This window comes from Macaca mulatta, chromosome 20, assembly GCF_049350105.2.
Source record: "Macaca mulatta isolate MMU2019108-1 chromosome 20, T2T-MMU8v2.0, whole genome shotgun sequence".
Lineage (NCBI taxonomy): Eukaryota > Metazoa > Chordata > Mammalia > Primates > Cercopithecidae > Macaca > Macaca mulatta.
The window spans coordinates 42,939,422-42,963,841 of NC_133425.1; the positions used below are offsets into that span (position 1 = coordinate 42,939,422).

Genomic DNA, 24,420 nt, shown 5'->3' on the forward strand with positions numbered 1-24,420 from the left:
GTGCACTACCCTCTTGGCATGCAGATGTGTTCACTGACCCAGAAGCCCTCCAGATACCATCATCTAGGGTTTTTATAGCAATCACATTATGTAGGCATGATTGATTAAATCACTGGCTATTGGTGATTGACTCAATCACCAGCTTTTCCTTTCTCCACGTCCCCTGAAGTAAGGAGTGGGAGCGAGGAGCTGAAAGTTCCAACCCTCTGATCACTTGGTTGGTTCCTCTGGCAGTCAGTCTCCCATCTTGAAGCTACCTAGGGACCTATCAAGAGTCACATCATTAGCAAAAACTCAAGTATGGTTGAAAGGGACTTATATGAAAAAAAGACATTCTTTTTGCGCCTGTTGCTCAGGAAATTCAAAGGGTTCTTAGAGCCCTGTGCCCAGAACTAGGAAGGTAGACCAAATGTGTATTATGCCATTTCACAGGGAGATACACACAGCTAGTAAAAGTACAAAACAGGAAAAATAATTGAGTGACAACTACACTGATGTGGGAGTCCAGAGTAAGGAATTTTGGTGAGGGTTCAAAAAGTATAAAAGAAGATTTTTTAAGATGGTGTTTTAAGGAGAAGAAGAATTTTTAAAGATGGAGAAGAAAACATGGTTCTATATAGTTTCGTAGTGAACTGAAACAAGGCAAGATTGCAACGACTTAGGTATTATCATCACTTATTTCTCATATTCCTCTTTAAAAGAGAATTATTGCATTTACCTAAAGCTATATATCTTTCAATTCATTTTTTTTGTTCCTATTTATCTCAGACTTCCAGGAATTAGCACAGTATTTGTCACATAATTGGCGTCAGTAAATGTTTGCCACGTTGAATTGAACAGGCCCTAAAGAAATGGGTGGATTTTTTGTCCCCAGAGTTTTTCTGTTGGATTATTTAGGTATTTACTTATTCTAAAATGGTAAAATTTTTTGTCTAGCTAATTAATGGTGTGGCCTATATTCTCTTAGAGTTGATGTCTTAGTAATGAGTGTACAATATACATGGAAGGGGAAATGAAAGCATGTTAACAGCAGCATACATAAAATTTGCGACCCTTAGAGAAAGAAATTTTATTTGAAGTTTGAACACTTGCTGAACTAGAATTGGCCTGTGGTCCTTTTTCATTATGAGTGTCATGTAGGCATTTCCAAATAACAGTGCAGTGGAATACAATCACTGAAATCCTGTCTCACAACATAAAGCAGAATTGTACTCTAAAACAAAGTAAGATGCAAAACATTGCAAAAGCCATTGCTACTACATTAACCTGCTCCATACGATACCTGAGTTGCTGTGCATGTGAAATATCAATTGAGAATCATGTTAACTTTATCAAGTTAGTAGTTATGAACTTTTTGTATTGTTTGTTTCTTGAGAAAGGTAACATTTCTGCTTTGTTCAGTCCTCTACCTTAGCTTTGTTCATTAAACAGTTTCGTGAAAAATAGCTTATATAATCTATAGTCTTGGATAAGTTTATGAATTACTAACGTTGTTTAAATTTTATATTTCATTCTAGGTCCAGCAGTTTAAGCAGGATCCACGCCCAACAACATGTCTTCACTCTGTTTTCAATGTGCATACAGGAGATGAGTTGCTCTCCTATGAGGAATATGGTCATCTTCAGGTAAAAAGATATTATAAATTTTATTCTCCTTATATTCTGTAGCATAGAACAGTGATCCCCAACCTTTTTGGCACCAGGGCCCAGTTTTGTGGATAACAATTTTTCCACAGATGGCGTAAGGGCTGGATGGTTTTGGGATGAAACTGTTCCATCTCAGATCATCAGGCATTAGATTCTCATAAGGAGAGCACAACCTGAATCCCTTGCATGTGCAGCTCACAATAGTGTTTGCGCTCCTCTGAGAATCTAATGCCACTGCTGATAGGAGGGGAGGCAGAGCTCAGGCGGTAATGCTTGCTCACTGCCTCTCACCTCCTGCTGTGCAGCCTAGTTCCAAACAGGACGTGAACCCATAGCAGTCTTTGGCCCAGAGGTTGGGAAGCCCTGTCATAGAGGATTTGAGGCTGTTTAAAAATAATTTTTAAATTAGATTTTATAAATTGTTCAAAATAGAAGTACAGAATCAACCCTGAAATGGAGAAGAAAGTGAAATGGCAGCCACCAGGGCTGAGTTAATTGCGGCAATTGAACATGAAATCCGAGTAAATTCTTGGTCTTCAAGCAAAAAGGGTAAATGGATAAATTATAATATTATTAATGTGCAAAAGAAGGAAGCCTACAATTATTTCAGTGATGAAAGTTTTTACATGTTATCAAATTTAGAAGAATTTCAGCATTTAGGAACTAGGGGACAAAAGACAGTTGACAGTGGTGTAATAGCAAATCAGTTTTGTTTAACAGCAGTTCATTTCTTAATGTATCATCCTTCAGTAAAGCTAAAAACATGTCACTGAAATGTAATTCCAAAAGGTATTTCTGAAGTCCATAAATTTTGTCTTATATAATATATTAAATTTCATACCTATGCTTAGAACACACTGTGAGGTTTTATTTTTTTTTTCATTTTATTCCCCTCTCACATCTGTGTATTTTTTTTTAGCTGCACATTCTGTTGTTTCTGGTATACAAATATATTCTATTTATGTTTAATCGATTTTCTGCTCATCATTTGGTTCTCTGTCTTTGGGACAGAATACTTACTATTCTTATATTCCTTACTAAATTAAGAGTATCTCCTTTTTATAGTCCCTCTCACTCTAGAGATCTGAAATGTCTTACTTTAGTATATCTTCTCTAAACACAGAAAGTGTGGTGCTCTCATTTCTATGCAGCGGAAACTCTTGTACTTATTTGTAAATAGCTCCTTGGAGAGTTAGTGTTGTATGAATATGTAGTTTTTCAACCTTAACCTTATAACTATAGCATAATCAGATTGTATGTGCCTTTTCCTTTGATAAATATGTTTGCTATCAGAAGTAGGGTTTTCAGAAAATAGCAGGTTATTTATCTTTTTATCCCCGAATTCAGCTCAGCACTTGGTACATAGTTGGCCTTAAATTTTGGTCAACCTGTTATATGGTAGTCCCTTTGCAACTTACAATGTACTAACATTTTCTCACAGAAGCATCCCACAAGTCAGAGCAGAGAGCTCTTAGAGGTGTTCCCTGTAAAAGGCTGCCCATAGGAATGAAATTTCTTCGAAGTCATTTTTGACAGGCTAGTGTCAATGCTGTAAGAGAACATCTGGTGGAGCCTGGCAGTGGGATGAAACCCTTCTCACCATACAACCATGTTTTAAGAAGAGTCACTAAAATGTTAGTGTAAATCTGAAAAACCTAAAACCAGAATACTGCATCTTCTTGTGTGGCCCACTTGGACCTTCATAAGTCCCTGACATCCAATGGACCCTTGAGTGCCGGAAAGTCAGGAGACACCCGGGATCAGCCTGGTTCCTGAGAGGGTCACCAGCAATGCCAGGCCCTGGGCTGCTCTGCCCAAGGCCTCCAGGGCACCAATAATTTTCTGCCCCAATTTTCCATCTATTACTCAGTTGGGCCGGAGGAGAGTCATGGAAGACATAGCCACTCGAGCTGTCAGAGGGAAATAATCTATGTTAGAATTCTATGGGAATAGAATTACACCTTGCTTTCTCTCTGTTTTTAACTCAGGCTTACAGTTTCCTGGCTGAGTGAAAGTTTTTCACTGCCTTTTTTTCTTATTTACTTATTTAATAACAGTTTTATTGAAATATAATTCACATAACATGTAATTCACCTATTTAAAGTATATAATTTGATGGTTTTTAGTATATTCAGAGTTTCTCAACCATTATCACTTTAAATTTTAGAACACTGTCATCACCCCAGGAAGAAACGTTATACCCATTACCTGCAAAAATAAACTTTGTATTCCCTATATTCTCCAAAGCCCCCCAGCTCTAGGCAGCAGCCAGTCTTTCTGTCCCTGTGGATTTGCCTACTTTTGGCATTTCATATACAATAAATGATCTTTTTGTGACTGGCTTTTTAAATTTAGCATTATGTTTTCAAGGTGTATTGGTCAGGATTCTTCAGGGGGACAGAACTAATAATGATGAAGAGAGGAGAGGGACAGAGAGAGAGAGGGAGGGAGGGAAGGAGAGGTTAGAGGAATTGACCCACACAATTATGGAGGCTGAGAAGTCCCACGGGAGGCTGTCTGCAAGCTGCAAAAGCAAGGATGCCGCTAATGTGGCTTAGTCCACATCTGAAAGCCTCAGAACCATACAAGCCAGTGGTGTAACTCTCCGTTGGAGGATGAAGGCCCGAAAGCCCAGGGGGCCACTGATGGAACCTGGTTAACGTGGAGTTCTGATGTTCAAAGGAAGGAGAAGAAGGGCATATGAGAGCAAGAATTCACCTTTCCTCTGCCTTTTTATTCCATCTGGGTGGCCCCCAGTCATTTCGGTGGTGCCTGCCTACCTTGAGGGCAAATCATCCCCACTCAGCCGGCCAACTCACATGCCTGCTTCCTCCAGAAGCATCCTCATAGATGCACCCAGAAACAATGCTTTGCCAGCTGTCTAGGTATCCCTTTATCCAGTCAAGTTGACAGCTAAAATGAACCAACCAAGGGTTGTGCCTGTTGTGGGACTTATATTTCCTGCTTCTTTACCTGAGACAACTCACACATCCCATTCAGGATTCTGTGAGTATCCTTTTTTGTTAAAGTAGATATTAGTATTTTTTTGTTTAGATCATAAAATATCTATTTTTAATACACTAAAATAATACCTCCTTTGTTCATAAAACTAATTCATTCATAAACATGTTTTAAATTATGTTATACCATTAACATTAATATGTTCCTGCAGTGGTTTACAGAAATTCTGTATTCACTGAATATAAGACTGTTTTCAAGATGCACCGCCTATTGTTTATGGGGTACTGACCTCATCATCATGTCTTGCTTACCAAATAACTTTTCTCATTTCCATATATTGGAGGTGGATTGGCATTTCATACTGCCTGTGGGGCAAAGTAGAAGTACTTTAGACCCAAAGCTTGAAAATAAATCTTGAAAAGCAAATGATATATTCCTATTTTTTCGAAGTTCTTTTTGCCATGTAAAGAAAACAAATGATGTAGAAACAATTGTTAACAGTTTTATTTGAAGCTGTTTCCATAATCAGTGTTTTCCATTACAATGAATTTGAGAATTTAGAATTTTGCATACAAAGCTGGGATTTTATTATGAACTAAATTCACAATACCTTTCTTTCACAGTAGGAAAGGAAATAGTTTTATGACACTATTAGAGCAAATGACTTGTAATTTTAGCCTTAATTAATTAATTTTAGAACTTGTTTTGGTTGTTTCCTTTAACCTTTTAATGTTTCTGTTTGTTGCAGATAAATGCAGTGTCACTCTATCTCCTTTACCTTGTGGAAATGATTTCCTCAGGACTCCAGATTATCTACAACACTGATGAGGTATCATTTCCCCAAATTTTCTACTACTAAATTTCACCTCTGAAAATATCTATCTTTTTTTTTTTTTTTTTTTTTTTTTTTTTTTTTTTTTTTTTAGTTTTCACAGCTATTTTTAGTTTACAAAAAATGTATTCCTATTACATTTATATAATCAGATATAGATGTTGGTTATTGAATGAAAAAGTCTTTATATCTTCAATGCATTGCACTTTTAAAATGAACACAACGTGTAACAGCTTGTAAAACTTCACTGCCATGAAGACTCTTATTTCAGGTGATCTAAAATAAAATCATGTAACTTTTACAAAATTTTAGTAACAATGAAAGCAAAATCGCATTTGCAGATTTCCTCAATTATTGTCTTTTTGTTTTGTTTTGTTTTGTTTTGCTTTTTTGAGATGGAGTCTTGCTGTGTTACCAGGCTGGAGTTCAGTGGCACAATCTCAGCTTGCCACAACCTCTGCCTCCCAGGTTCAAGCGATTCCCCTGCCTCAGCCTCCAAAGTAGCTGGGATTACAGGCATGCGCCACCACGCCCAACTTATTTTTTGTATTTTAGTAGAGACGGGGTTTCACCATGTTGGCCAAGACAGTCTTGATCTCCTGGCCTCATGATCCGACCACCTCGGCCTCCCAAAGTGCTGGGATTACAGGCATGTGAGCCACTGCACCCGGTCTCCTTTTTTTTTATTTTTACATAGTTGCATTTTGTAACTTACCCTTTCAAAAGTAAAGAGAAACTTTTATCCTCTTACATTATTTTTATTTGTAGGACCTCAGTAGGGTTCTTCATGTTTTTCAAAAGACAAATACCATATTCTTATTCTTATTGGGAAAATTGTAAAGAATTCATATCCCAAAGATGAGAAGCATTTCTTTCACAGGCATTAATGCTTGAACAAACACATAGGCACATGTGCTGATATACTTTGAAATGTGCCACAGTGGGAGCAAAAAAGCTTTTATTACTTGGTACATGCAGTGAGAACTCTGTGAAAGAGTAGATGTACTAAATATGCTTGTTACTATTCCTCTCCTGTGATCCATGCAAGGGAGAACAGTTACATCAGACACTCAACACCAAAATTGTCATTGGACCGTGCTGAGGGTGCTTGCTACAAAATAGGTGCATGTAGCCCTGCCCTCTAGTAGTTTATATTCTCATACACACTTACAGTGTATGAGTTTATAGTCTCATACAGTAAATAAATTCTATTTAGAAGTGAAGATAAATAATGAAGAAGAAATTATGGTAGTAAGAAAGTAATAATACCCAGTATGGTGTTTCTTCTATTTGATTTGTCAAAGAATTCTATGGTTTCATTTAATCCAAATAGTTGTTAGTGTTTATAATATTGTAAAGTGGGATTATTCAAGCATTTGGGGTCGGGGAGGAGCTAGGAAACTCCTGTTTTAGTCCAATTTTAAGGAGCATGCTAAACTATAAAACAAATAAGGGAGAGGAGCTGGGAAACTCCTGTTTTAGACCAATCTTAAAGAGCATGCTGAAATATAAAACAAATAAAAGAGGCATGACTCTGACTGAGGACAGGAGGCCTTCCAGAACCAGCCCACTTAGCTTCTCATTTTTTTCTACCCATAACATCTCCAAAGTACTGAGAGAAATATCCTAAATCCCTGTGGAACATCTTATGATAACTATTTACAATTAGTGGCAACTAATATTGCTTGCAATTGCTTTCCCACTAATGTTACTGGAGGCAAAATGGTAGTGTTGAAATTGCCTTAGTTAGTAGTGGCTTCGTTTTGTTCAGTAATTTTTTTTTTTTTTCTTCCTGAGACAGTGTATCACTCTGTCTGCGCAGGCTGGAGTGCAATAACACCGTCTCAGCTCATTGCAGCCTCAACTTCCTGGGCTCAGGTGATTCTCCCACCTCAGCCTCCTCAGTAGCTGGGACTGCAGATGCACACCACCGTGCCCAGCCAATTTCTGTTGTATTTTTTGTAGAGATGGGTTTTACCATGTTGCCCAGGTTGGTCTCGAACTCCTGGGCTCAAGCAATCAGCCCACCTCAGTCTCCTAAAGTGCTGGGATTACATCTGGGAGCCACCGCACCTGGCCTTGTTCAGTAATTTATTTTTAATTGTAAAAATTTTACTTTTTGCTTTCTCAATATATGTCATAATTCATTTTATATTTTTATTTGTCAACTGCCATTTTTCATGAATATTATATTGTTTTAGCCATTCCATTTGGTTTTATATAGCTTATGTAAGCTTTAAAATTTTTAGATATTTACTTTCCTTCTTAAACTCTTTTTTAAAAAATTTCTTATTTGTGGTTTTTCTTGGCCTTATGGTTTTTATTTATTATATGTGAAGTTTTTATGTAGCTAATTATCAATAGCCTTCAATATGTACACTTAAAAATCCTAGAGTAATAAAACATGTCATTTCTGCTCACCATCTTTTTCCTTGAGATTCTATATAATGTGTTGGATCATATGGAGAGGCAGTAAATGGACCTGCATAGAATCAGTTGATGAAATTCTTTTTATCTAAAGATCTCAGATGATTTAATTCTTTGAAAAGTGGTATGACTTGGAAGCCTTTTCTTTTTTAACTGTATCTTAGGCTCTGGTTTGGCTAGTTCTTAACCCTATCACATCTTCAGTTCCTAGTTACATTTACATTTTAAGGCAATCTAAGGACCCAGGATGTCAGTGGGGTTATCATTTATTTTCTTCTCTATTTACTATAAAATGTAAAATTTGCCATAATGCTTATTTTTCTTAGGATTGAAGAATTCAGAGTTTGGAGATAAACATATGCGTGTACACACACATACACACACACATACACATACATACATACATATGTAATAGAATATGGTACTGCATTGTGTGGACTTTGGGGTTTTTGATAAGCCTTTCTTTTGCAGGTCATCATATCTTTACTGGTTCTGTTGTTTTTATAAACTTTGTATCTATACTGTAGTTCCTTTGGGAGAGGGCCATGGTCTTAAGGGTCATGTGCACCCTTACAAAGGGGCAGTGAACCTACTGAGTGACCATGTTTGTGGTGATGAACTTTGCTGGAGAATGTATTTCCTAAGGGCGGACGCAGTAGTGTATGCTAAATTTTCTAACATCTTTCGTTGCCCACACAGGTGTACCATGTTTCCTTGGTATAGTATTTCCTAGTGTCTATAAAAGACTTGCTGTGTACATTGGTCATACTCATTTTTTATTAAAAATAAAAACTTTGAAAATGACAAAGTTACGTAGTTCTGCCCTTGTACTGCTGTTTGCTTTCTATATCTAGAGAGAAACTCATCATATATGTTAAACTTAGACCTAAATATAAATTTACCTAAGTCAGTCCTTCTAATAGAGATAACTTATTTACATCTCTTGGAGGGAGGCAAAGTAATGAACTGCTACATGGTGTTCCATGTCTCATTTCGTGACATTCTCCATTAATAAATATTCTAAAAGTAGATTCATAGAGATAAGAAAGAGATCGTTTACAAGTGGGTCCAGAGAAACTTACTTCATTTAAAGTCAAAGTACCCCCTCAAATTTGTATAACAATGAAATTTTGTTTTGTGTTTGAGATACTTTTTTATGTCTCTTACGGAAGTTATTAAGAGCACATTTAGGTTGCAAGCCTTATAATAAAAATTGTGCACAAAACTGTAGGTGCTTGTTCAACATAAGACCTGTGGAAGTCCCCTTTATGAACTCATGTGTCATTTACTTTTTTTTGCAAAGATGTTTTCTACCGTATGACCTAGCAGCTCTTTTCAAGTATGTCATGTTTCAGATTGGATTGACACATGGAATTTCTCTCTTACTGTATTAATCATCTTTTGCTATGTAACAAACTACCTCAGAACTTAGTGGCTTAAAAGATTAAACATTTATTATTTCACAGCCCATAAGTCAGGAATATGGGAGCAGCTAAGTTGGGTGGTGCTGACTTGGGGTCTCTTATGAAGCTGCATTAAGATGTCAGCTGGCTCTGCACTCATCTGAAGGGTTTACTGAGGCTGGAAGACGCACTTCTGAGATGGCTCACTCATATGGCTGTTGGCAGGAAGTCTCAGTTTCTCCCCAGCTGTTATTAGCAAGAGGCCTCTTCAACTGAGCTGCTTTGAATGTCTTCACGACGTAGCAGGTGGCTTCCTCCAGAGCAAGTGATCCAAGATAAAAAATACAGTGCTTTTTATGACCTAGCCTCAGAAGTTACATTTATTCAGTATCCTATTTATTACACAAGTCAGTGTTACTCAGTGTAGTCAGGGTTTTCACAAGGGCTTAGATACTAGGAGTTATGTATGATCGGGAGCCAGCCTCCTGTTTTTAGCAGTAGTTTTTAGTTCAACTTTGTTAGAGAGATTTTTTAAGGTGGGATTTTTTTTTCCTTGTATACTAAGACTTTTATTTTAAAGATAGATATTTTATTCTATTATTTTCTATTACTATTTACTAAGTTGTTGTGTACATGTTTTCTCTTTAAAATGTTAAAATTTTTTTCTGGCTTTTATTTATTGTATGGAAACTTTGTGTCCTAGATTCTACCTTTTGCTATGAGGTGGTTATCAGGCTGAACTTGAGGGGTTTCTATCTCAAAAGTTGGAACAAATAAATCTTTTCTATAAGTAATCTTAGAGGCATTATAAGGTATTCTTAGCTCCTGCTTGTCATCAATTTACAGGGAAATAAGTAAGTTGCTCAAAACTATTTATGGATGGTTTTTCCTCTAAAAATAGAAATATAACACTGTCCTTGTTTCTAAAATTATATGTAGCAATAGTAATAATGACTTAACATTATATAGAACTTATGTGCTGTCACTGTTCAAAGTGCTTTGCATATATAAAAACTTATTTAATCCTTATAGCAACTCTGTCAGGTAGGTACAGTTACTATCTTCATTTTACAAATGACCAAAATAATGCAGAGAGCCACTAAGTGGCTTATTCCAGGTCGCACATGTAGTACATGGCAGGGCTGGGATTTAAACCAAGTAGTCTGACTCAAGAGTTCATTTTCTACACTGAAAGTGTTAGATCTCTGTTTAACCTGTACAGATATGAGTGACATATATGTCATGTGGCAACATCATATTCAAGCTTCGAAGGCAGCCAAAGAGACCTAAGGCTTGCAGGTTTGTTCACGTATAGTTGTTTGTATTTGTTCATGTATCCTTGCATGGATTATACAACTATCTGAAAAACATTTATTGAGTTTCCATAATGGGCTAAATAGTGAGAATATAAAAAATGAAAAAAGAGATTAGTCTGTAACATCATGCAGTCCATATTATTGTGGGGAAAACAGAGAATGGGTTGTGTTTTCATTTTCTTGATAATATCCTTTGAAGCTCAAAGTTTTTTATTAATTTTGATTAAGTCCCATTTGTCTAAGTTTTTGTTGTTGTTGCTTGTGCTTTAGGTGTCATAGGTCTTTTAAAATTTCTTTTAATATGGTTTTGGAGTTTTTAATACATTAGTCTTTCATTCTTTTAAATTCTTTCTGCATATTTAATTTTGTATACTAGGTTAAATAGAGCTTCTTAATTTTATTATCAGAATGTTCATTGCTACTATATAGAAATTCATTTGATTTTTGTAAATTGATCTTGTGTTCTGCAATCTTGAACTCGTGTTTAAGCTTTAATCGTTTTTATGAATTCTTTAGGTTTTCATACTACATAGAAAGTACACTACTAATAGTGTACTTCTTCATATCCAATATGGATGGCTTTTAAATCTTTTTCTTGCCTAATTTCCCTGGATAGATGCTCCAAATACAATATTGAAGATAAGGGATGCGAGTGGACATCCTTGTCTTGTTCCTGATTTTAGGGCAAAACCTTTTAATCTTTCACCATTAAGTGTTACCTGTGGGCTGGGTGCAGTGCCTCACCCTTGTAATCCCAGCACTTTGGGAAGCCGAGGTGGGTGGATCACATGAGGTCAGGAGTTCAAGACCAGCCCAACCAATATGATGAAACCCCATCTCTACTAAAAATACAAAAATTAGCCTGGCGTGGTGGCGTACACCTGTAATCCCAGATACTGGAGAGGCTGAGACAGGAGAATTGCTTGAACCCAGGAAGCAGAGGTTGTGGTGAGCCAAGATGGCGCCATTGCACTCCAGCCTGGGAAACAAGCGAAACTACATCTCAAAAAAAAAAAAAAGAAAAGAAAAAAAAAGAAAAGTGTTACCTGTGGGTTTTTTTTGGAGATGCCCTTCATCAGATTGAGAAAGTTTGCTTCTATTCCTCATTTCTTGAGTGCGTTCATCCTGAAAAGTTGTTAGATTTTTAATATTTTTTCTATATCTGTTGAGATGCTTATGTGATTTTTGTTTTTTATTTAATTGATATGTACTACTTCATTGATTGATTTTCTTATTTCGAACCTACCTAAAATATCTGGAATAAATCCTGTTTGGTCATGATGTATAATCCATTTTAAATGTCACTGCATTCATTTGCTGATACTTTGTTGAGTATTTTTACATTAATGGTCATAATGGATATTGGTATATATCCATTCTGTGTTTTGTTGGTTTATATATGTGGATGAGATACCTTTGTCTGGTGTTGGTACCAGGGCCAATAATGGGCTCCTAGGATGGGTTAGGAAATGTTTTCTCTTCTATTTTTTGAAGTATTGGTATTCATTCTTTAAATGTTTGGTAGATTTTATCAGTAAAGCTTGCTGGGTCTGGGATTTTCTTTACAGAAATATGTTTGATTACTATTTCTCTTCAGATTTTCTATTTCTTCTTCAGTCAGTTTTAGTAGTTTGTGTTTCTCCAGGAATTTGTCTATTTAATCTAGATTATCTAATTTATCTAATTTGTTGGCACATATTAATTCATAGTATCCTATTTCAATCCTCTTTATTTCTCTAAGATTGATGTTAATGTCCCTTATTTCATCCTTCCTTTAATAGTTTGAGTCTTACCCCTTTTTTTCTTGGTTAGCGTAGCTAAAGTTTATTGATTTGTGTTAGCCTTTTCAAAAAATCAACTTTTGGTTTTATTTATTTTTAGAATTATTTTTCTCTTCTCCATTTTATTTATTTATTTATTTTAGTATTTATTATTTTTTTCCTTCTGATTGGTTTAGGTTCATTTTTCTCTTATTTTTTCTAGTTTCTTGTGCTGAAAGATTAAATTATTGACTTGAGATCATTCTTCTTTTTAAAATAGAGGCCTTTTCAATTATAAATTTCCATCTACACTTATCTGCATCCCATTAGTTTTGATATTCTGTGGGTTTTTTTTTTATTAATTCATCTCAGTGTGTTTTTTGATTTCTCTTGTGAGTTTTTCTTTGACCCATTGTTTATTTAGTAGTACAGTGTTTTAATTTTCACATATTTGTGAATTTTTCAAATTTCTTTCTGTTACTAATGTATAATTTCATTCCGTGATGGTTGGAAAACATACTTGGTATGATGTCTGTACATTATTGAACATGGTTATTCACATTATTGCCCTTTTCAACTCAGAATTTTTTTTTTTTTTTTTTAGTAATTTCTATCTCTATTGATCTTGTCTATTTGGTGTGACATCTTTCTCAGGGGTTCCTTTTGTTCTTTGTACATGATTTCCTTCAGCCCTTTGAGCATATTGAGAAGAGTTGATTTAGTCTTTGTCTAGTAAGTCCAGTGTTTGGGCTTTATCAGGAACAGTGTCTATTAATTTCATTTTTCAGGTATATAGACCACAATTTCTTGTTTCTTTGCACATCTCATCTTTCTTTGTTAAAACTGGACATTTAGAATAAGATATTAACTCTGGAAATCAGGTCTCCCTACTTCAAAGTGTGGTGGTGTTTATGTTTATATTTGTGGAGTTGCCTGTTTGTTGAGCATCTTTCCTGAAAATTTTCTGTGAATTATGTATTCTTTTGTCATAGGTGGCCATTGATATCTTTGCTGAGTTAGCTTACTGGTCAGTTAATGATTGAACAGAAATTTACTTAAATGCTTTGAACCAATCGGTCTCCTAGCCTTTGCAGAGGTTCTCACTGTGTGTGTTAGGCATAACTTGAAAGCTCTCATAGGAAGTGCCCAATTCTACTTGAGCTTTCACTTCCCGCTTTTGTAGAGCATCCAGTTCAGCCGGAGGTGTGAGAGTATTATCTCAGGTCTTTACTTACTACAGGCCCACGCCTATGTGTGTGCGTAGCTTTCTGACTTTCCAGGAATATGTTGGAGATTTTCAGTGGCCCCTGTGAACACTTCATCCCCCAGTTTTAAGAAAATTTGTTTTAGGCGGCTGCAGTGTTAAATGGTTGCAACTGATTATTTCCTTTATATGCCTAGATAAAAGGCCATTTGCATCTGTGTGAGCTCTGAGGTCATTTAAAGAAAAGCTCTGAATGCCTGTGTTCAAGAAGCTGTCAGACATTCAAATAGTAACAGTTTACTAAGATGGTGATTTGGGGGAGTTCTAAAGCTGTTCTGTTCCTCCTTCCTGTTTTTGCTAGTCTGCTGTTTTTCATGTGTACTATGATTTTGTGGCTGTTGATATATAAACCTACTACAGAGTTGGGGAGAAGGGTTGAGAATAGGGCAATTTCACGTACCCCAAGCTCACTCTGCTTACTGAGATTTCAGCCATTTTTCTTGATTTAATGTTTGGATCATTGCATGCTGTTGTTTAATTTCCAGAGTTTTGAAAAAGTTTGATGATTTTTGTCAGTATTCTTACTGCTTGTGTGAACAATTGGATTTCCTGAGACCTTTCCTCTGCTATTCCATGATTTGAATTTCTATTAGTTGTTTGTTTTTTCATAATTATTGTTTATGTAACTTTACATTTGTACCTTCCCCTACTGCCAAAGAAAACCCTTTTATCCGGCAGTTCAGTCATTTTATAAGATCAATTAACCCTGGAGTCCTAATGTATTTTTTAACTCCCTTTAAAAAAAAAAAAAAACAAAACTTTAATATGCTGCATACATTTTGCTACATTTAAACATCTATTATACAATACTTTTAATGGCTGCGTGACATTCTGTAACATGTGTCAGAAATATACAATCAAGCGTGACATTCTGTAACATGTGTCAGAAATATACAATCAAGCGTGACATTCTGTAACATGTGTCAGAAATATACAATCAGGCTGGGCGTGGTGGCCCATGCCTATAATCCCAGCACTTTGAAAGGCCGAGGCTGATGGATCATCTGAGATCAGGAGTTCAAGACCAGCCTGGCCAACATAGTGAAACCCTGTATCTACTAAAAATACAAAAATTACCCAGGTGTGGTGGTGCGCGCCTGTAATCCCAGCTGCTCAGGGGACAGAGGCAGGAGAATCGCTTGAAGCTCAGAGGTGGAGGTTGCCGTGAGCTGAGATCATGCTACTGCACTCCAGCCTAGGTGACAGAGTGAGACTCTGTCTCAAAAAAAAAAAAAAAAAGAAAGAAAAGAAAAGAAAAAAAAAGAGAAATACACATCCAAATGCCTCTGGTTCATTTATTCTCAAAATATTTAGTGAACCCCTGTTGTGTACCAGGCCTTTGCTAGTACATTTAGGCTTACTGTAGTATATTTCTATTGTAAAAGTAATGCTGTCATGCTGCTGAATATTTGTACCCATTTTTGCATAGTATTTTTATGAAGTTTTTAGAATTCAGCTCTTACGTTGAGATTTCTGTAACTCCATTGATTTTACAATTGGGCAGTGAATTTATACTTATATCTGAATTAGTGTCTTTGATTTTTTTGAACTAAAGTTAAACCCTCAAGTATTTATGTAGAAATGTTTTTGTAATTTTTGTTGGATACATGACTTACCGAATAAAGTTTAAATTAACATATTTAATAAAGCTTATCATATGAATGACTGAAATTTATTTTTCAACCTGGCCCTTCTAAATTATACTTTGTTATGAAATGTTAGATTAACTCATCCCATATCTGTTGGGAATGACTACAGTGGCTTAAATAAAAAGGTGCTTATCTTTCTCATCTAATAAGAAGCCTGGAGATAGCTTACTGGTTAGTTGGTTAGTTTTCCTTTTCTTTATGACCTCAAAATGGCTGCTCTAAAAAATGCTAACAAAAAAGTTAATAAAAGAAGAGTGTTAGCTCCTTTTCATCAGAAGTCACATTTTTATTAGACATATCCAAAGTCTGTAGCAGTCCTCTGCTCATGCCTTATTGGACTGTGCTATTATAAGGCCATCTCCAGTTGAACCAGAAAGCTGGGAAAGTATGTATTTCTTTTCTAGCTTCTTATAGTTGTACTGTTCAATAGAAATATAATGTGGACTATGTGTGTAATATCTAGTAGCTACATTAAAGAAATATGAAATCATTATTATAATTTTTTTTTTTTTTTGAGACAATGTCTTGCTGTGTCACCCAGGTAGGAGTGCAGTGGCTTGATATCGGCTCACTGCAACCCCTGCCTCCTGGGCTCAAGTCGCTTCTCATGCCTCAGCCTCCCAAGTAGCTGGCAGTACAAGTGCGTGCTACCAGGGTTGGCTAATATGGTTTTTTTTGGTAGAGATGGGGTTTCACTATGTTGCCCAGGCTTGTTGAACTCCTGAGCTCAAGCCATCTGCCTACCTTAGCCTCCCAAAGTACTGGGATTACACGCATGAGCCACCACACCTGGCCCAAGAGAAGATGAAATTATTATTATTATTTGTTTTGAGACGGAGCCTCACTCTGTCACCCAGGCTGGCGTGCAGTTGCAAGATCTCGGCTCACTGCAAGCTCCACCTCCCGGGTTGATGCCATTCTCCTGCCTCAGCCTCCCGAGTAGCTGGGACTACAGGCGCCCACCACCAGGCCCAGCTAGTTTTTTGTATTTTTAGTAGAGACGGGGTTTTACCGTGTTAGCCAGGATGGTCTCAATCTCCTGAGCTCATGATCCACCCACCTCGGCCTCCCAAAGTGCTGGGATTACAGGCGTGAGCCACCGTGCCTGGCCGAAATTGTTTTTAATAACATTTTATTTAATGCTGTATAATAATGTTTAAACATGTAATAAGTATAAAAGATTGTCAAGGAAATAGTGCACATTCTTTGTTTTTTGCTGAATCTTCAAAATCTGGAATATATTTTACATTGAAGCCCATGTCATTTTTGCTTAGCTGCGTGGCAACTGCTCAGTATCCACATGTAGCTAATGGCTACCTTATTTACTGCATGTGGTTGTTTGCTTTCTTTACCTGTCACTTATAAATATACTGAACTAAATTTTCATAATGCAAATGGACAGGAATCAGGAATTTTTTGTTAGATATATGGCCATTAATTGAATAAATTTAAGGTTTTCATGTTTATTAAAGCTTGTCATATGAATAATGGAACTTTATCTTTGGACCTTCAAAGTATACTTTATTATGAAATGTTAGATTGATTTATCCTGTATTTGTTCTGGATGAGCACTGTGAGATGTAGTCACTGAGATGTTTCTGCATTTCCGAGATGTTTCTTCATTTTTCCTGAGTTATCTATTTCTTAAGTTACCTATTTTTTATTTTTCCTTAGTCATTTCTTTGCAGTATCTGTGTATTTTGAATCAGTTACTATTGACCACATATTCTCAGCCACCATGGGAATGAAGCTACTGATGATAAGATTGGGGCTAACATTAGTATTCATTTGTTTGATCTGCTAATAATACTCTTTGAGGATATTTTTTCCAGTTCTGAAATTCCTTCGTTCAGTGTCCCCATGTTGCCTGACTGGGAAGTCTTAAAAGGGAACACTTAACTATTTTTCTTTTACTATATCATGAAAATTCTACTTGGCTCCCTTAAGATTTTTACAATTCTTTTAAAAATTTTTAAAAAATTCTTTTGTGGGAATTTTAAATCAAATTATATTATTTGGTATCTAGTGTTATTGAAAGTGGCTATTACTTTTTAGTTGGCTTTAGTATCCTGAATCAGGCAAAGTTTGTGAATTTTCAGTAGAATTTTTATTATAATGATATACATTATCCATTTTTTCCCTAAAATCTTGAAATTCTTGGATGAAAGTTCTTTAGTATTGCATAGGGTTCACTTGTCACCTGCAGGAGAGGGAGAACTCCTCCCCAAGGACAAACTATTTTAATATTTTGAGCAGGAGGCAGGGTACAGTTTAGCTAAGAAAAGATTTATTCTTTGATTTTAATATGTCTGGAGTTTTTGCCCACAAGTGATCACTGTTTTAGGAAGAGCGTGGCTTTTTCTTCAATAATGCCAGAGCATTAAAAAGGTAACTACTTTCTATCAGTGTTAACAGATGTATAAATAGGGAAAATGTATGAAATAAGGTAAATCTAGTTCAAAATGGAGGGAATTGGGGAAAAGCACTATTTGAAGAGATGATGACTATCAATCTGAATTGAACAAAACACATCTTGTACAAAATAGATAAAAATAACTCTTTTTCTCCCCTGCCCAAGAAAACTCCTAGGGGACAAGAGATGGAAGGAACTTGGGTCCCTAAATGACCTTTGGCATTAATCCATTAATCTGCCCCTCCAACCTGTGTGTTATGAGCTTTAAGGGTTTTTTTTTTGCTAGCGGAAAACAACGCAATGATGAAAAGCACAAGTCTTTGTTCATCTTAAGTGAAACGCCCAACTCTTCATTATTCATCTTTAGATGAAATGCACTCTGTTATTTATAGCTGTGAATGAGAGAAAGCCCCCATGTAGGACCACACAAGTTTATGCATGATGAGGAGGGGAGAGTTAACTGGGTTTCTTGGGCTCCCTATGGTTTAGCTAATTTGAATACCTTTTGTGGCTCCTGTGTATGGGTTTTCTCACTTTGCAGGATAGCTGGTCCTGGGGTAGTTAGGGTAGATACATAATGGTCCAGTGTGAGAACTAATCTAGGAAGTAGTTGGGGTATAGATCTGCTACTCAAGAAGAACTAACCAGCCTCTAACCAGGGCCTCAAAATTGGGTTAAAAAAAATGACTAGGCCGTCTGGGTGCGGTGGCTCACGCCTGTAATCCCAGCACTTTGGGAGGCCGAGGTGGGTGGATATCTGAGGTCAGGAGCTCGAGACCAGCCTGGCCAACATGGTGAAACGCTGTCTCTCTAAAAATGCAAAAATTAGCTGGGCATGGTGGCGGACACCTGTAATCCCAGCTGCTCATGAGACTGAGGCGGGGAGATCTGCTTGAACCCGGGAGGCAGAGTTTGCAGTGAGTCGAGATCGCACCATTGCACTCCAGCCTGGGCAACAGAGTGAGATTCTTCTAAAAAAAAAAAAAAAAAATTATTCACCGTTGCTGATAAGGTCAACCTTCAGTTCCTGTTCCCTTCCTGGAGGTTGAGAGTTGGGACTGAAAGTTTCAATCCTCTAATCATATAGCTGGTTCCCCTCTCAACCAGCCCCCATCGTCAAGAGTTCAAGGCTGTAGTGAACTATCAGGACACCACTGAACTCTAGCCCGAGTGACAGAGCAAGATTCCATCTCTTAAACAACAAAGCCAAAAGAAAAAAAAATAGCTTTTATTTTATGGTTTTCAAGAAAAAATGAAAATGGAAATTGAGAAATACTATGGAAGAAAAGTGAAAACACATCATATCAATACTTGTAGTATATAGCTGAAGTGTTTTTGGTGAACAGTTTTTAGCCTTGAATGTTGTATTAGGCCGTTCTTGCATTGCTATAAAGAAATACCCGAGACTGGGTAATTTATAAAGAAAAAAGGTTTAATTGGCTCACAGGTCTGCAGGCTCTGTAAGAGTAGCACTGACATCAGCTCAGCTTCTGGAGAGGCCTCAGGGAGCTTTTACTCATGGCAGAAGGCAAACCGGGAGAAGGCAAATTGCATGGCCAGAGCAGGAGCAAGAGAGAGTGGGGAGGGAGGTGCCACACACTTAAACCACCAGATCTCGTGAGAACTCACACACTATCTCCAGGAAATCACCAAGGGGATGGTGCTAAACCATTTTTAAGAAATCTGCCTCCGTGAATTATTCTGAGTTATTTGCCTCTAACCAGGCCGCACCTCCAACACTGGGAATTACAATTCATCATGAGATTAGAGGGGACACACATCCAAACTATATCACATGCAGATAGTAGAAAAGAGTTATGATGGGAAAATTGTTAAGTTAAATACTAGATTTTAAACGTTAGAAAAAGTATGCCTTCGTAAGCACAAGTAGAAGGAAGAAAGCACTAAAGATAAAAATAGGAATAATGGTATCAAATATAAAGGTAGGATAGAGACTCTCAAAACCAACAGCTTTATTTTTTTAAAAAAGATTAACAGTATAAACTGACCTCTTAAAAAATTTACCAAGCAGATAAGGAAGAGTTAAACAGAGAAACAATATTCACAATGAAAAGGAGAACATAACTGTAAATAAGTAGAGATTAAAAGAGAAAAAAGGAATCTGCTATAAGAAAGTACATGGCAATACATTTTAAAACTATCCAAATGGAATGTGTTCTAAAAACACCATAATTTACTGTTTTGGGTTGAATTAGGTCCCCTCAAGATTCATACATTCAGAATGTGACTATTTGGAGATATAAACATAGTGTTTTAAAGGTAGGGTCTTTAAAGAGGTAAATTAAAATGAGGCCCTTGGGTGAACCCTAATCCAGTCTGACTGGTGTCCTCATAAGAGAGGTAAATTTGGATGTAGAAAGGGATACCGGGGTGTGTGTGCACAAAGGAAAGGCCATGTGAGGACAAAGTAGCAGGAGGATGGCCTTCTGCTAGCCAAGGAGCAAGGCCTCAGGAGAAACCAGACCTGCCAACACCTTGGTCTTAGACTTCCCACTGTCAAAACTGTGGAAAGAGAAATTTCTGTTACTTAAGCCACCCAGACTGTGGTATTATTTATATGGCAGCCCTAGCAAAGAAATAGTTACTATAAGTGACTTAGAAAGAAATAGAATAATGAAATACACTTATAACAGTGTTTCTTAAGCTTTTTATTGTTGTTGTTATTTTTGTTGCCTCCAAGGAAGGGAAAACTATTTAATTTAAATTCTCCCTAATGTAAGAAATTAAATTCTAAAGAGTAAGATTTTGTTGGGTAGAATTGAGCTTTGAGGGGCCAGACCTTATTGTAATAGCTAAGATTTTTTTTGCTCCTTGCTCTCTTGAACCTCCCTAGGAATGCATGATCACAGTAGCCTTTGAAGAAAGTAAATCATTTTTCAGAAATCTTCCTTTTTCTCTTCATCTTCTCCAAAAAGAGAATAACTCTCTAGCTAGTTAATAGGCACATTTTTATCAAAGCTTAAAGGAAGATATAACTCCTGCCTTATAAAATAGGAAAAGCTCCTGAATAAATTTTATGAGATTGGTATAATTTTATAAAAGTTGATGAGGTTAGTATGAAAAAATCAAATTTTAAACCAGGCTCAATTTTTTTTTCATGTATTCTTTTGGAAACATGCAGCATGAGAATGTAAATGAGTCATGGATAAGGTGTCATTTAACGTTTCGCTTGGCTACAAATAAAAGAAAACCCAACCAACAGTGGTTTCAATAAATAGAGGATTTTTTTTTTTTTTTTGTCAGAGTCTCTGTCATCCAGGCGTAAGTACCATGGCGCGATCTCAGTTCACTGCAACCTCTGCCGCCCAGGTTCAAGCGATTCTTCTGCCTCAGCCTCCCGAGCTGCGATTACAGGCACCTGCCACTGCACTGGATAATTTTTGTATTTTTAGTAGAGACTGGGTTTCACCATCTTGGCCAGGATGGGCTTGAACTCCTGACCTCATGATCCACCCGCCTCAGCCTCTAAAGTTCTGGGATTACAGACGTGAGCTACCATGCCTGGCCAGGATTTATTTTATACACCAAAAACTCTGGGGATTGGAAGTGTTTTCCTAGGCTTTAACGGTCATCAAGGATATGGATTCCTTTTCTATCCCTCTGCTGTATTTGGCAGGAGACATTTATCCAAATTATCATAATATAGCTGGTATTCCTTTAGGTATCGTGTCTACACTTGTATGTAAGAATCAAAAAAGAGGAAGAGGCTTTAAAAACGTTTCTAGGCCAGGTGCAGTGGCTCACATCTCTAATCCCAGCTCTTTGGGAGGCTGAGGTGGGAGGATCACTTGAAGCCACGAATTTGAGACCAGCCTTGGCAATAAAGCAAGAACTCATCGCTCAACTCAAGACAAAAATCTTAAAAAAATTTTTTTTTTTTTTTTTTTGAGACGGAGTCTTGCTCTGTCGCCATGCTGGAGTGCAATGGCATGGTATTGGCTCACTGCAACTTCTGCCTTCTGGGTTCAAGCGATTCCCCTGCATCACCCTCCTGAGTAGCTGGGACTACAGGCACACGCCACCATGCCCGGCTAACTTTTTGTATTTTAGTAGAGACAGGGTTTCACCATATTGGCCAGGATGGTCTTGGTCTCCTGACCTTGTGATCTACCCACCTTGGCCTCCCAAAGTGCTGGGATTACAGGCGTGAGCCACTGCACCCAGCCACCCAGCCTAAAAAACATATTTTTTAAGTTTCTGGAAGCTTGGTCCCATGACATCTGTGTAATCTCATTGACCAGAACTTGGTCACATAACCATTCCTGCTGCTATGAAGTCTTATGAAGTTAAAATCAGGGTTTTTTTAAGAAAGGAAGAGAGACTGGATATTGGTGGTCAGCTAGCATCATGTGCCAGGACCAAGTAATGTTTAATCTTAGAAATGCAAGGATGATTTAAAATGAGAACATCCATTAGTGTAACTCATCACATTAGCAAATTAAGAAAGAAAGAAAAACCACATAACCATTTCAATAGGTGCAGAAAACATATTTGGTGAAGAATTCATCACCTATTCATGAAAAGCATTCTAATAAAATGGAATTTTCTTAATCTAATAAAATATATCTACCAAAAATCTACAGCAGATATCCCATTAGAAGCAGGCCCTTTAGTTTGAGGGACAAGAAAAGGAGATACTGATAATATAAACTCCTATTTTTTTTTTTTTTTGAGACAGAGTCTCGCTCTGTCACCCAAGCTAAATTGCGGTGGCATGATCTCAGCTTACTGCAACCTCTGTCTCCCGAGTTCAAGCAGTTCTCATGTCTCAGCCACCTAAGTAGCTGGGATTACAGGAGTGTGCCACCATGCGTGGCTAGTTTTTGTATTTTTAGTAGAGATGGGGTTTAGCCAACCCAGTAGAGATGGGTTTTGCCCAGACTGTTTTTGACCTCCTGGCCTCAAGTGATCCGCTTGCCTCAGCCTCCCAGAGTGCTAGGATTACAGGGGAAAGCCACTGTGCCTGGCCAATAAACTCCTGTTTAACATTGTACAGGTGACCTAGCCAAAGCAATAAGGCAAGAAGTAATAGGTGTGGATGGCGATGGCAGAAATGAAAAAGTTTTCATTTCTAGTGAATTAAAATGAATTTCTAGTAAACATCTAGTAAATTGAAATGAATTCTTAGATAAACTACTAAAAGTTGTTAAAAATATAGTTGCAAAGCTGGATACATGATCAACATATGGAGAGCAATAATTTGTCTATAGAGCAGGAATAACTAGTTAGAAAATTGGTCTAATGTAAAGTAAATATTACACTCTAAAGTACCTGAGAAAGAACCTAATAGCAGATGAACAAAATTATAAAACTTTGATCATAAAATGAAAATCTAAATAAATATTAGCATAAATAATGTCAATACACAAGAATGCTTAATAACGTAAATATATTGTTTTTTTGCTATGTTATTAATCTCTAAACTCAACAAAATTTCCATAGAAGTCTCAACAGAATTTTCATGGAATTTGATAAACTCATCCTAAAGTTTATTTAGAAGAATAAACTGTAAAATACACAAGGCGATTTTGGAGAAGGAAAAATATGAAGGGAGACTTACTTTACCAGATATAAAGCCATACATCCATGGAAGTTCAACAGTGTGATATTGATATGGTGCTAGACATGTTGTCAGTAGAACAGAATTGAGGGTCCAGAAGTGACTTATATACACCCCCCATGCACACACATACATATATAGAGTTAGATTTATGGAAGTGTAGGCTTTCCAGAGCCATAGGGTGGCCTCATCAATAAATGGGTTTCCATTATTTTTATAAAAGATATTGGAAGCCTCTTTTTATGTGACAATCAGTTCCCAGGTGTGAATTGTGAAAGGCACAAAGATTATACTTTTAGAGCAAGGGTGTTCCTTTATATTCTTAAAATTTTGAGAACCCCATAGAGCTTTTGTTTGACCTTATATGCTTATATTTGTTTTGTGTGTGTTTATATCTGTTGATAGTTATTATATTAGAAAGTAAAAGATACATTAAGTGTATTTATTTTATTAATTTTAAAATAATCCATTACAGGCTAACATAAATACTTTAATAAAAATAACATTTCCAAAATAAAAATAATTGAGTGAAAATAATAGCATTGCTCTACATTTTTGAAAATATCTAAATTTTGGCTTAATAGAAGACACTTGGATTCTCTACCTGCTTTTGCCATCAATCTATTGCAATATTATGTATGTAATATAGCCACTAGAAAACTCATGTTACATTTGTGAGACAATGAGAGGCAAAATAGTTTTAACTTCATTGTCTCTTAATTTTCCTATATCATAATCTGAGAACTACTATTGGAGAAGAAACTTTAGGACAGTATATGTTTCTGATTTTAGGGAAGGGAAGGCTTTCTTCAGTAAGACATAAAAATGTAAAATGCATACACACTTAAAATCAATTTGATTCATTAAAGTAACAATCTTCTCATCAAAAAACAACAATGAAGGAGTTGAAGAGAAAAGCCAAGACTTGAGAGAAGACATTTGTAACACATGTATCTGACACAAGATATGTATGTAGAATAAAGGACTATTACTTACCAATTTAAAAAACCCTCGTTATGGGAAATTAGGGTACCTAATTAGGGAAATTCAAATTTAAACCCTAATTATATGCCACTTCACATGCATCAGACTTGCGTAACAAGAGTTAGATAACAGGATACAAAGTGTTGATAATTCCCTGCCCTCTTGAGGTGGGCATCAGTTCTTA

The 24,420-nt window shown here is 36.6% G+C and overlaps 1 protein-coding gene across 11 annotated transcripts in view; it reads left to right on the top strand.

The window, feature by feature from the left end:
• PHKB (phosphorylase kinase regulatory subunit beta) overlaps positions 1 to 24,420 on the top strand; it is a 225,514-nt gene that overhangs the window by 48,070 nt on the left and 153,024 nt on the right. For all 11 annotated transcript variants that reach the window (XM_077984034.1, XM_077984031.1, XM_077984029.1 and 8 more), the window contains 2 exon segments: positions 1,518 to 1,625; positions 5,356 to 5,436. In XM_077984034.1, coding sequence (XP_077840160.1) covers positions 1,518 to 1,625; positions 5,356 to 5,436 — 189 coding nt within the window.